Source organism: Dipodomys merriami, unplaced genomic scaffold (genome assembly GCF_024711535.1).
Source record: "Dipodomys merriami isolate MVZ:Mamm:240054 unplaced genomic scaffold, mDipMer1.0.p SCAF_3, whole genome shotgun sequence".
NCBI lineage: Eukaryota > Metazoa > Chordata > Mammalia > Rodentia > Heteromyidae > Dipodomys > Dipodomys merriami.
In genome coordinates, this window is record NW_027204492.1 from 36100911 (window position 1) to 36115723 (window position 14813).

The window sequence follows — 14813 nt, forward strand, 5'->3', positions numbered from 1 at the left end:
TTTTTTTTGCATAAGTCAACCAATGCTTGATTGCTAACTTTGACCTTATGTTTTCCTTGTCTTTGTCAGTGCTCACAGTTATTTAGTTCTGGGAACAAAGTAATTTTTTGTATTTCAGTTATTTAGTTCTGGGAACAAAGTAATTTTTTTGTATTTCATTATTCATTTGGGAACCCATTTGCTATTGTGGCTGCAGAACTTGGCCTAACATAAATGTTTGAGGTGGATGATTGAATGGTTTGAATGAGATTATCTTTTTATACAACTGCTGGTAACTTAGAAGAGAGCATTTTAAATTAAGAATGTTCTCTAACTCACTAATACAAATATGTATGACATATGTTATATTGTCCTAAAATTTTTTTAGAAATTTTTAACTTTAAAAAATTAACTTTTTAGAAAGCAGAAATATATTAAGTAAGTAACACTGTGAATACTCACATTAGTACAGACCATCTCCAAAAGTGGGGCAATCTTTTTACAAACTACCCTAAAATATGTAAATTAATTTATGTCATAAAAACTAACCTAAAATTACTTCTAATTAGGATATAATTGTTTTTGATTTAACTATTAATTGAGGTTGTCGTTGGGTGACTATGTAATCTAACTACTGGGCTGACTTTCATTTAAAGCTATATTATTTTGGATACTCATTATAATTGACACTTTGTGTTTTGATGCTTGAGAAGCCCTATTGATAGACAACACTTTTAGATAAAATTTCTGGTTTAGGAATATTTATTTATTAATGTTTGCTATTGCCCTTCACCTCTCTAAACCCTATTAATTTTTCCAGGCCAAATTGAAGATTATAAAACATAATGAATGTTTCTCTATAGCAGTTTGGACACAGTTTATAGTGCTTATTTCTTTTTGTTTGCACTAGTTTACTATAAACATTTCTGCTTTGGTACTGGCTTCTAGAGGGCAATGACTGCCTCATAGGTACCATATATCTTTCAAGCACCTTTCACAAGGAATTGAGCAGTCATCCAAGATGCCCAGGTGTGAGTTCCTACTTTTTTATGTATCAACTATGGGACTATCTCATCCCTTAAAAAGAAATAGCAGCAGCTGTTGTTGTAAGGATTAATATAGTTTGTTAAAATGCTTCTTTTGGTGCTTAATATGTAGGACATCCCACAACATACTTTTCTTTTTTCTAAATTGTCTAGAATCTGAGTCCTTGGGAGGATTTGTCTTTTTTCTGTATATCTCAGGCTTATAATCTACCTTATGGTAAATACTTAATAAATACTTGCTTGAGTTGAATTAATTGATTTACCTGTTTCTATCTTCCATTACAGCCCACTGTTTGTAACATGGAAGATTGGTCGAGACAAAAGATTACGTGGATGCATAGGTACTTTTTCTGCCATGAATTTGCATTCAGGACTCAGGGAGTACACACTTACCAGGTGAACACCAGTTTTTGTTACCTCTACTTCTATATTCTAAACAAAAAGTTGATGAAATTTGAACCTAATATTTAAATCCTTTAACCTTTACTAAATTATTAACATTCTTGACTTTTCATATGTTTTCTTCTCTTTGACCAGTTATTTTATCTCTTATAAAATGTTATTAATCTTTATTACCATAATATAAAATATCTGCTTACATGCTTTGAAGTGATTTTTTTTTTCCTTTCAGTAGCCAGCTTATCTAGTATAATCGAAAAAATCAATTACCAAATATTCATGGGTTACCAAAATATACTATTTCTATTAAAACAGTCATTATGTTTTCTTTATTAGGCCTTTAACACATTTGTTACACTCTTCTGTATTTTTGAAATTGAAAAGTGAACTTAGGAAGAAAGTGATATCCTAGCTTGGCAGATAATTAGTCACATTCATCTTTAACCCCAAATTAATTGTAGCTTGCTTAGTTGTTTTATGTAACACATGGACAAAGTTATAGTTGCTTAGATTTTGTTTTTCATTTTTGAGCTTGCCAGAAGCTATCTAGCATGCCATCTGACTCTTTTTGTTCACATTTAGACGTCTAGCAAATTTTGTCCCAATATTATTTCAAAAGAAGAGAATTCCTTAAATAATAAGCTATTAGTAAAGGAATTTCCTGTTTTTGTTCATATTTTGGGGGTTTAATCTGACACAGTTTCTATAGTTTTGATATACACAGTGTACAATAAAAATTCCATCCTCACTATTGGTACTAGGTGCTATTTGCTTAAACCATCAGAGGTTATATATATACCAGAAGTGTATTAGTAATTACAGTATTTTGTTCTACATACTTAATAGGGATATTTGGAGAATGAAATAATCACTCACCATTCTGCTTCAGGGTTCATGTTATGGAATTTTCATTATTTTACTGTGAAATTATATAAATGTAGGCTCATGCTTCTAACTAATAAAATTCTGTACGTTTAGTATTGTCACATTTGTACGTGTGCAGTAGCACACAGCTACAAGAGTTTCTCAGCGTACATGAAGCTCAGTAAAATAAAAACCAATGACTTAGAGAGTCATATTCTTTTTATGCCAGTCCTGGGGCTTGAACTCAGGGCATGGTTACAATCCCTGAGATTTTTTGCTCAAGGCATACTTGGACCACAGCTCCATTTTCCAGCTTTTTGGTGGCTAACTGGAGGTAAGAGTTTCACAGACTTTCCTTTCTGGGCTAGATTTGAACCCCAGCCCTCAAACCTCAGCATCCTGAGTAGATAGGATAATAGGTATGAGCCACTGGCTTTGGCTATATTCATTTTTAGCTTTTGACAGGCATTACAAACTGGATGTTTGGACTTGACATACAGACTTTAAGAGTCACATCTAGAAAGAACTAAAATTTGAGAGGGTAAATGCTGACCTATGTCTGTTAGATTTTTATTACTATTATTCTTACAAAAAGGACAGTGGACCCATTTGGGGACTTCATTGAATTCTCCCAGTGACTACCTTTTGGGTATAGGTACATATAAAATTTCACATTTAATAAATAACCACAGATGAGTTATTGTACATTTCTCAAAGTAACTTGTTATGAGGCACACTGGTTCCTTAGGATTGCTTGAAAAAGGATTTTGTTGCCAAGCAAGTTTGGGAATCTAGCTAAAACACAACACTTGTTAATAAATGTAAACAGTGCTGCTTATTGTTGTATGTTTCAAAACCTTTTGTGTTTTTAAAATTTTTTAATTTTAATTTTTATTGTAAAGGTGATGTACAGAGGTGTTATAGTTACATAATTCAGGTATTGAGTACACTTCTTTTTTAACAGTCACCCTCTCCCTCATTTTCTCCCAGGTTTTTCCTTCCTGACCCCCCCTCCCCCCGGCAAATTGTATAGTTCATTTTCAACAGGTATCACTCCTGAATTACTTCACCTTTTTTCTCACTCTTCCCCTTCCCTAATCAGATAAATTTACTTACACGACAAAAAGTACAGAAATCAAAAACAGTGACTAAAGGGAAGAAAGCAGAAGAAAAGAAATGCAAAAAGTAAAATTAAAAAACCCTCTTGATTCCACTTCTTGGAACATTTTATGTTAAAAACATTAGAAATCAATAATAGATATGTACCATTTCATGGGGGGGGGGGAAACGCATGTGTGTGCACATGTATGCACTGGTGCTTGAACTCAAGGCTGTTACTCAAGAATTTGAGCCACACCTTCCCTTCCAGTTTTTTGCTGGTTCCTTTTGAGATCAGAGCCTCATCTTCTTTCCTATCCAGGTTAGCTTTGAACTGTGATCCTCAAATCTCAGCATCCTGAGTAGCTAGGGTTGTACAACTCAAAATGCAGCATTTTCTGGACTTCAGTTTATTTGACTACAGAAACCTTTTATTACCCTTAGTTGTACTAGGGATTAAATTGAGACTTGCTAGTCAATTGCTGTACCACTTGAGCCATGCCCCAAGTGGTTTTGTTTTTAGTGTCCCATATAGTCTTTAGCTTTGCTTTGGCTATCCTGGGACCACTCAGATCTCTACCTCCTGAGTAGCTGGAATGATGTGTGTGAACCACCACACTTGGCTTGTTTTTTTAGTTGGTTGTGGGGCTTGGCTTAGTTTTGAGATAGAGCCTCACCTAGCTTTTTCCTGGGCTGGCCTCAGAAAGCAATCTTCTTATTTTGCCTCCCAAATAAGTAAGATTACTGGCAAAGTCACCATACCTAGCCCTTATAGAGTCTTTTTTATCCTCCTACTCTAATCAATGTCTTATTCCATTAGTAGTCTAGGGAACCTAATTCTAGAAATAAATATGTTAGAAAATTTGAATTTTCCTTTATATTTGGCCAGTAGAGAGTATATATTTGATTATATAGAAACTCCTTTTTGTTTTCTAGTGAAATTGTAGCAGAAATCCTATTATCAAGCATTATACACTTTAGAAATATTTAGTAGTAACTGGTAGTAATATGGAATTGTTAAAGAAAATAAATTCTTCCGCCTACATAGATAAGAAATGAGAATATCCAATTTTTCTAGACTTTATCACAAAGGGTAATTACTAGAATGGCAGTATATTTTTCTAACAATATTATGCCAGAGTAAGTTGTTCAAACAGTTGAACTTGGAAATTTGCCTAATCTTATGCATCTTGTCTCTGTGTGATAGATAGTCTGTGGCTCTTCCTGTTTATTTTTCAAGTTTTTGCTCATGTTTCTATACAACTTCCTCACATTGTATAGAGCACATTAAAGAGCAGTATGTACATATGTATGAGTGACTTTGTGTTGTGTATACATATAAATGTCTGGCTTTACTTTTCACTTTTGCTTGGTTGGTATAATGTTATTTGACTAAATATTACAAATCAAGTTATTTGGGAGGAACAGACAAAATCCAAAATACAACCAGATTCTTTTTTCTGGAATTATTTTAGAGTCACTAACAGTATGAAGTCATTTAACAAATTTAAATGTATTTTTAATCCAGTGGTATACTTATTTCTACATGTTATTTTGTAAAAAAATTAATAATTCAGACAATGCTGAGGAACTTTATATTCACAACCCTCACAACAACTCTTACATATCAATATCCATATTTTAGAAATGAGGAAATTGAGATAAAAGTGTCCCTATAATTTACCCTTTCATATTTCTAGTAAGGTGGTAGAAACAGGATTCACAGTCAGGACATGTAACTGCAAAGCCGATCCTTCTGACTCCTATATATGTACCTTGCTCTCACTCAACTTGAAAGTCTTTTTTACTTTAGATTGAAATAAGGTGTTAAAATAGGAAGAAAAATTTTACTGTAATTTATATATTAAAGCTTCATCATGAAAATGTAATCATGGATCAACCATTCTACTTAATGCTATAATTTGGTAACGTGATTTGAAATTTCAAAAAAATCCATAGATGGGATTATACAAAGTGTATAATTCATAGTTGTTTAAAGTAGTCAAAATAAAGTAGACTTGGATTACTAATATAAAAATGTATAATATTTATTATAAAATATAGTACACTGGGATATGAAATTGTATTTTTTAGTTGTATAGCTGAGATGTCAAGGAGAATACAGTTTTTCTGAATTTAACAATCTGTGATTCTTGGTGTCTTGCCTTCCCATCATAAAACTGGTTATTCACAATACAAACTAATGAGTTTAGAGAGCAAAACAATAAGCAAGGAAATTAAGGACTTTTTAGGTAAGGTGTCTTTAAACAATTAGAACATCTGTTTATTCATTATTTTCATCTGCAATTAGATAGCCTGCTGTTCGTTTTCAAAGTGTTACTTAGCTATACTTCTTATTGTGGTAAAATATACACAAAATGAAAATTACCCTTTTAACTATTTTAAAATATAAAATTCTCTGGGATTTACCCAGCTACTTTGTTGTACAACCATCCCTGCCATCCTTATTCCCTTCGTTGTACAACCATCCCTGCCATCCTTATTCCCAAACTGAAGTCTGTATCACTGTCCACCAGCTTCCATTCACCTCTCAAAGAGTTCAGCACCACCATTCAATTTTCTGTCTGTGAAACAGACTGTTCTAGGTTGCTATGTGTCATCACATGACTGATTTTCTTTTCTTAACATGTTTTGAAGGTTTATTCATGTGAAAAAATGTCAAAGTCCTTCCTTTTTCAGGCTAAATAACATTCTATCATGTACATACACACACACACACCACCATCACTTCCACCACTACCTCTATCACCACATTTTGTATATGCATTCATCCATCTGCATTTTTGGTGTCTTCTAACATTTGGCTCTTGTGAAAAATACTGCAGTGAACATGGTGAGTATACCAAGATCTGAGGGCACTCTCTAAAAATTAGTTGTCTTATCCAAGACAATATGATCTGCCTTGTTTATGCTCTATGAGTATGTTAAGCATTTCTATTAAAAATTACCAGATAAAATGAAATGTATATCCTGGATTAAATTTTGATTCATACCCATACATACTTGTTATAGTCAAGTTGTAGGCTCTGATTTATCTTGGAGTGAAGGAAGGCCTTATAAACAACCTTAAAGAGGGGCTGGGAAGGTGGCTCAGTGGTAGAGCGCTTGCCTTGCATGCCTGAGGCCCTGGGTTCGATTCCCCAGCGCCACATAAGCAAAAAGTAAAAAAGCTGGAAGTGGCGCTGTGGCTCAAGTGTTAGAATGCTAGCCTTGAGCTGAAGAGCTGAGGGACAACGCCCAGTCCCAGAGTTCAGGCCCCACGACCGGACCCCCCAAAAAAATAAAAATAAAAAATAAAAAAATAAACAACCTAAAGATTTGCCTCAAATTGTAAAAAAATACATACTTTCCATGTAGAAACATAAAAATAGGGGAATTAACAACATGAAACTGTGAAATAGATGACTTGTCCCTGTTCTTGAAGGCTCTCAGTAAAAGTTGAGAGGATTATAGCAAATAATAATAGGAGATACCACTGAGCACAACTGATAAAATCTACCCATAGAAGTTGGTGACATAGTGAACAATTTACTGTATTTATTAGTGCTTAAGAATTCAAGGTACAAATAGTCTTTGTGTCAGTTGAAGAAGAATTTCTAGTATTTACCAATTATTTGCTAATAGAGTCTAGTATTTACTTGCATTTATGACTTTTACATGTTAGAAAGCGTAGATTTGTTTCTTCTCTTTTAGTATTTAGCAAACATACTTTTGTACAGAAGAGAATTGTGATTACTAGAGATGAGTACAAACATCTCAGTCTTGAAAAATCCCTTAAAACTTTTAATAAATTGTCCCACAAAGTACAGATCTATTTTCATTTATTGAAATGTAAATTCAAATTGGTAGTAAGTTTTTTAGACTCAGAATGATTAATAAAAATGGGAATGCCTAACTTCTCTTGACTCTATTTATTTGGATCTCTTACCAGTGCAGTAATTATGCAGGTGTTGTCAGTGTCTGAAACTTGATTGGAAAGGCTGCTTTTCTTGTGCTGCTTAAATTCTGAGAAACTAGCAATGGAAGTTCAATCCTTTCTAGGAAACTGGCTAACCACATCAAAGATGAAGTGTTTGTTTTGTTTTGGAGTTTATTTTCTCTTGTCATTGAGATGTGTGTATGTGTTTGTGGATATGTATATATGAAAGAAGTAGGAGAGGGAAAGAAATAGGTAAATGAGAGAAAGAAATTGCACAGTACAATATTTATATTAGATTGTTTGAGATACTGAAAGTAGTGAAGAAAAACCTACTTTATTCCTTTCAGAGGTCCTAGCTACATCAAAGAATTCTCTGGATTACAATTTGCATCATAATCCAAATCTAATTTTTTTTGCCAGTCCTGGGGCTTGAACTCAGCGCCTGTGCACTCTCCTGAGCTTCTTTTACTCAAGGTTAGCACTCCACCACTTGAGCCATTTCTGGCCTTTTCTGTTTATGTGGTACTAAGGAATTGAACCTAAGGCTTCATGCATGCTAGGCAGGCATTCTACTTCTATGCCACATTCCCAGCCCCCAAAATCTACTTTTTTTTTTTTTTGGAGGTCAGTCGTGGGGCTTGAACTCTGGGCCTGGGCGCTGTCCCTCAGCTCTTCAGCTCAAGACTAGCGCTCTACCACTTGAGCTACAGCGCCACTTCCGGTTTTCTGGTGGTATATTGGAGATAGGAGTCTCACAGTCTCTCCTGCCCGGGCTGGCTTTGAACTGCGATCCTCAGATCTCAGCCTCCTGAGTAGCTAGGATTACAGGTGTGAGCCACCAGCACCTAGCCAAAATCTACTTTTTATTAGCACAGTGTAGCATTTTTCTAGGGCACTATGAGTTTACAAGCATTGTCATTAGCGTACTTGTATTTACCCCACAGGCTAAACTATTATGTACCAATTATTATTATTATTTTTATTTTCTTAGGTAACTATATGTGGCTTGTTGTGAGTAAAACAAGTTCTTCCTCCCACCTTTGTGGTACCAGTCCTGATAGTACTAATCATCTAGATTGAATTTTTTTATGAAAAGAAAAGCTGTACATGAGTCACTTCTGACTGTACAGTATTGTCATGGAATCCTCATTCTAAGATGCTGAGGACAGACTATTTTGGGCAAATGTCTATGGTGGACTCCTGGCTAAAGTAGGCTTTTTATGGGAATGAATTAGATGTATCAAACACAAATGCAAAATTATTTACCTAAATTTCCAATGTAATTTTATTATTTATTTACCCAAAGGAAAGTGGCTACAAGAGTCCTAATCCTTATATTTTGATAGCTTCTATTTATTGATTACCAGATAAGAGATAAAACATTTGTCAGATTTTGGGCTGGGAAGGTGGCTCAGTGGTAGAGCGCTTGCCTTGCATGCCTGAGGCCCTGGGTTCGATTCCTCAGCACCACATAAGAAAAAAAAAAGCCAGAATTGGCGCTGTGGCTCAACTGGTAGAGCGCTAGCCTTGAGCTGAAGAGCTGAGGGACAGCGCCCAGGCCCAGGCCCAGAGTTCAGGCCCCACGACTGGACCCAAAAAACAAACAAACAAAAAAAAAACATTTGTCAGATTTTGTAAAGCACTTGATTTAATGTACATTTGCTTTATGCTCTTTAGTCAGAGTTATCCAGAGGAAAGCGTAGTGAAGATATTTGCCTGCAGAAATTAGGAATCTTCGATTTAACTACTAGGTTAGTATGCTTCTACATTATTGTAAGGATGTGCTACTGTGCAGAAATGTGGCCAGCAGAATGTAGACAGAGAGCAAAGTGCAAGAACCATTCCAAGCATGCCTCATTGTCTGAATTCGTATAGCAACTATTGCCACAGAAATTAATCATAACAAGTTTATCATAATCTAATTCCTTGGCACACTTCTCAGATCTTCAGTGTCTCTAGTTTCAATCTCCCTGCTACTTTAAGAACCAGAGGCACAATGCATTTGGGCAGAAAAGAAGTAAAAGCCACCTGGAAAAAGCTGTGCGAGAAGCTAAAAATGGGCATTTTAGTATCAGGGCTCATGCTTCTTAATTTTGATACAAAGAGAGTGAGCTACACAAAATTTCAGCCGTGTTGAAACCGCTCTTCTTACCCTAAGAGTCTTTAATGCCATTGGAGAAATAATTATTCTAGGGAGAATGAGAATGTTTTCCATGTGATGCTGATGAACACAGATACTGCATCTCTATGATAAAAGCTGAAATAATTAGAGGAGTTTATGAAATTATTGCATTCAGTAGCATATTTTAGAGATGAAAATGAACTATGACTGAGAGAAATCCTCTGAAATAGAGGACTATTAAAAGTGGTATGTATAGAGAGAGAGAGAGAAAGAGAAAGAGAACGAAAAAGAAGCTAGAACCAAGTTGGATTGCAATCTTAATCCTGGAAAAATGGAGACTATTGAAAGTTAACCATTTAGATTCTACTTTCCTCCTGTGAAAATAAAGTAAATCCATATTTTGGTTCAACCTCCTTTCTTAGAGTCATTGTCTGAGATAGTCTTCATTTCTCCAGATGGTCTGAAATGGTAATGCTAAATTAGAGCCCAAATATTGGTTGAAATTATACTATTAGGTGTGACCTAAAATTATACTGTTGGCATTTAAAGATTTATTTTTATCTGGATATTTTTATGAGAAATATGGGTTCTATTTATGTGTCAAGTGAACAAAAGTAGATTTGTATTTTAGTGTTCTGAAAGAATAAGCAGGTTACATTGATCTTAGTGTAAAGTTTTTACTCCTGTCTAGAATATCATAAGCAATAAACTTTAAGGTTTCAAGAAGACACTGTTGCTAGTAGGCTGAGTAGTGAAATAGAACGTTGAGTGTTTCTTGCATCAATTTAATGTTAAATTTTTTGGCATTATTGGGATATGAACTGAAGGCCTTGCTAGACAGGCTAGGAACACTACCACTTGAGCCATGCCTCCAACCCCTTTGGGCTTCAGCTATTTTTCAACTAAAGTCTTGTTTGTTCCTACACATGATTGGTTGCAGTCTGTAACTGTACCTCTGTATAGCTGTATACCTTTATGCCTGGGCTGGCATGACTGTATTCCTTCTAATTTAAGCCTCCCCAGTAACCAGAGTTACAGGCATCACCATCATGCATGCAACCTATTAAAACTTAATTATTAAAATTTTAATTATTTTTGAGCATGAGAATACTTTTGAAGAGATTTCCTTAAAAGTTATAAGAAATGCTGGCTGCTGGTGGCTTTGTCTGTGATTCTAGCTACTCAGGACTCTTGGGAACTGAAGGTCATGGTTCAGAGCCACCTGGGCAGGAAAATGTGAGACTCTTCTCTCTAGCCAATAAAAAAAACTAGAAGTGTTATTTAAACGACTTGTTTTTCCCCTTCCCATCCACAGTTTATACTGACATCAAATACAGTGAAAGCAGGGGTTATACTGTGGGGGAGGGACATAAAAAGCAATAAAGAAATAATCTTATAAATGCGTTAGAAACAAATGCATGAAAGAAAAAAAAAAAACATTTGGGGTTGGGAAGGTGGCTCAGTGGTAGAGCGCTTGCCTTGCATGCATGAGGCCCTGGGTTTGATTCCTCAGCACCACATAAGCAAAAAGAAAAAAGCCGAAGTGGCACTGTGGCTCAAGTTGTAGAGCAATAGCCTTGAGCTGAAGAGCTGAGGGACAGAGCCCAGGCCCAGAGTTCAGGCTCCACGACCGAACCCAGAAAACAAACAAAAAAAAAAAAAGAAAAAAGAAAAAAAAAACATTTAAATACATACCTTAGGGTTCATTTTCCTAACATCACCTTATCTGACCTTTTCTGCTTGACTCGTACATATACTAGATATTGCAAATAAGGGAAACCATGGGACCTATGTTTCGTTGGGTTTGGCTTACTTCACTTAATATAATTTTTTCCAAGTCTTTCCATTTCCTAACAAACGGGGCAATGAACAAAGGAGGAGGCTACAATGCTTGATAGGAAATGTACTCATTATCTTGCCCATGTAATTGTAACCCCTCTGTACAGTATGTTCACAATAAAAAAAAAGCAAATTCAACCTAAATAAAAAAACAAAACAAAAAAAAACTAGAAGCGGAGCTGTGATTGAAGTGGTACAGCACCAGCCTTAATTGAAAAAGCTAAGGGATGTTGTGCAGGCCCTGAGTTCAAGCCACAGGACTGGCACCAAATAAAAGTGTTAAGAATGCCTTTCTCTGTGGTCTTTTCTATTCTCTCAAAGTTTAAAGTGCTTAACATGTGTATATCCAAAGTAGTAATTCTTATAAAAAAAATCCTTTTTACTAGTACAATTTATTTTCCTTTAAGATAAAACAATTAGCCCTTTGTCTTCCATCATAAATAATATTTTTCAAAAACAACTTTGAGATTTTTGACTCCTTTTTAATTTTAAAATAAAGTATATACTTACTGTAAAAGTGCTGTACTAGGACTACATTATCAAGCTACTTCTAGTTAACAAAGAAATCATTAGAGATTGAGAGATTATAAAATAAATGAAATTGAAAGGGTGAATGGTAGGTTTAAAAAATGTATTGGAATTAGAATGTTATAGTTGCTAGGACTTTTCAAAGATGGAAACAGCATATAATACTGTTGAGAATGAACTTTAATTATTGCTAATAGCATATGTGCAGTATACTTTTCAGTATGTTTAAAATTAAATGTGAAGAACATATATTTCTAACATATAGACTTAACAATTGATCTTATGTTCAGAAAACTCATTTTAATTATTTTTGTAGTTTATTTCAGTGAAAATTACCCTATAAATATACATATTGAAACTATAGGCTCATTGTTCAAATTAGATTAGCATATTACTGACCCCATTTTTAACCTTTGGGTTTTTAAAATTTCTACATTAAAATACTGGCTTTTATGTTCTTTTAGTGGTCCAAGGTAAAATTAGAAAAAGCTATAACCTAAAGTTTTCAAGAAGTTTAATGAGTGGGATTACCCAGAATTCAATTTCCTCTTGCTATAGAAGTCCAGTTACCTTCAGGCCTGCTTTCCATGTTCCCGGATGATTAAAAAAGGTTCCAACTATAGCTACTTCATTGGGCTAGCAGGAAACAGAATCTGCTTTTTCAATTATATTTTTACTATTTCTAAGTAGTTGTACAAAGAAGTTACCATTCAATAAATGTTTATAAGTACAATGCATTTTGAGAATCTCTTTTAAGTTCTTCAGGCTGCTTTTAACCTAAGCCAATCTTCTAAGATGACCATTTTTGTTGGCCCTTAGCTAAGGTAGATGGATTTGCTTAAGTAGGCCTACACAAGTATTCTAGGCCTTTGAAATGAGCTGTGCTCATGAAAAGCAGTGAACAACTGTACATTACTGGTTAAACACATACTGCTAATGAGGTCATGGAACTCATCCCCTTTGGTGCCATGTTGCTATTGATTTTCTCAACATCACTGACTAAACCCCAAACTCCAGGCAGTTGATACAGTGGGCTCAGACAGAGCATGCACATAATTCAGTAACAACCTCTAATTTCAACATCATTCTCACACTTGATATATACCACACTTGAGATACCAAAATTTAGTATCCCATGAATTTACAAGGAAAAAACAGAATATTATATTGGTGTTCATTTCAAAAGCTCTCAAAGAAAGCCATTGTGACATTGGAAAGAAAGCTCTTTATTAGCAGAACCTAGAACACAATTTGGCCCTGAACAGGCCCAAAAATGCTATGCATGAGGGAGAATTCAGGCTTAAAACAGCCTCAAAGCAATCTGAAGAAATTGTTTATTACTTTTCCTGTCCTGTGTTTCCATCTCTAATAGACTAGAGGCCCTGAGTAGGAATCATTTCATAATACTAGATTTCAGCTCAATCAACTCTTAACCATTAATGGTAAAGGGATGGCAGTGTGTAAATCATAGGCTGAAAATAGTTCTTTTAGGGCATATATTTTTCAAAAATACTGCCTTTGAAAGTTCTCATCATTGTGTATTGAGAGGTTCTTTGCCTCAATTGTCAACTCACTAAGGTATGTACCTGTTGTTCCAGACTGTATGCTGCTGTATCTTCTGCTTCATTGCTTTTATTATTGCTCAGAACAGCATATTTAGCCTATTAGCTGACCCATTAGGCACTATATGATCATGCCCATTGGTACCACTAACCTCTCCTCAGCTGGTGTTGATCCTCTTACACTTACCTTTCTCACCTAGAGTAAAAGCCAAAGTCATTATGAGATGCATATTTCATTTACCACTGATGGCCTGCAATGCCATCATGTTCTGCTTGGCCCTGTCTTCCTCTCTCCTTCAAACATGCTAGCTTCTTTTCCTTAGTACATTGAGGGTCCCTCCTCAATGCCTTTTTCTCTACCTGGAACAATCTCTTCTCTGATTCCTATGTATTTGGCTTTCTCTCTTCCCTCATGTCCCTATTTAAATGTCTTAGTATATATATATATATACACACACACACACACACACATATATATGGTCATTTTTATATTAGGAATTTTTACTGTTAGCTTTAAAATACTGGCATATACTGGTTGTGATATATTCTAACTTCTGAAAGAAAGTAATAGGAATAGCCAAGAAATGAAATATAAAATACATTGGTAGCAATTTTAGTTGTTCTTTTTCTCTGTACACTCACTAGCAAAGGATTTTGTAAAATGAAAAGAAACAACCTCTATCAGGAAATAAATCAGTGACCCTACAATCTGTCACTATCTCATTTCTGTTGAGAAGATCCTTTAAAAAATACATACATAGGGCTGGAAGGTGGCTCAGTGGTAGAGTGCTTGCCCTGCATGCATGAGGCCCTGGGTTTGATTCCCCAGCACCACATAAGCAAAAAGAAAAAAAGCTGGAAGTGGCGCTGTGGCTCAAGTGGTAGAGCGCTAGCCTTGAGCTGAAGAGCTGAGGGATAGCGCCCAGACCCAGAGTTCAGGCCCCACGTCCGGACCCCCCCCCCAAAAAAAAAAAACCAACTACATACATATAAAACTGGGCTGGGAAGGTGGCTCAGTGGTAGAGCACTTGCCTTGAGCTGAAGAGCTGAGGGACAGCGCCCAGGCCCAGAGTTCAGGCCCCATGACTGGACCCCCCCCCCTCCAAAAAAACAAGAAAAAAAACAAGAAAAAAAACCCCTGATCATTGAACATAATGTAATCAGTACTTCTAGTTGGTTCTATCCTCCAAATTATCTCTTAACCCCAGTCATTCCTCCCCAGACTTACTACTACTGTCTGGATTCTCCTAGCTCACTTGTTTACCTGGTTCTTGTCAAAACCATTTCATACTAGTCACCACGATTACTTTTATTCATGCAAATCTATGTGACAGTCCTGCTTAGAAGATTTACTATTACTATTATCAGCACAGGCGAATTCTCATCCTTCTAAGAAGAATGGCAAACAAGGCTCTAACTAAACTCACAACTCAACC

At 35.5% G+C, this 14813-nt stretch overlaps 1 protein-coding gene across 1 annotated transcript in view; it reads left to right on the forward strand.

The window, feature by feature from the left end:
• Ammecr1 (AMMECR nuclear protein 1) overlaps nt 1-14813 on the forward strand; it is a 132256-nt gene that overhangs the window by 65866 nt on the left and 51577 nt on the right. The window contains exon 2 of the mRNA XM_070039907.1: nt 1311-1421. Coding sequence (XP_069896008.1) covers nt 1311-1421 — 111 coding nt within the window. The remainder of the gene's footprint in view (nt 1-1310; nt 1422-14813) is intronic.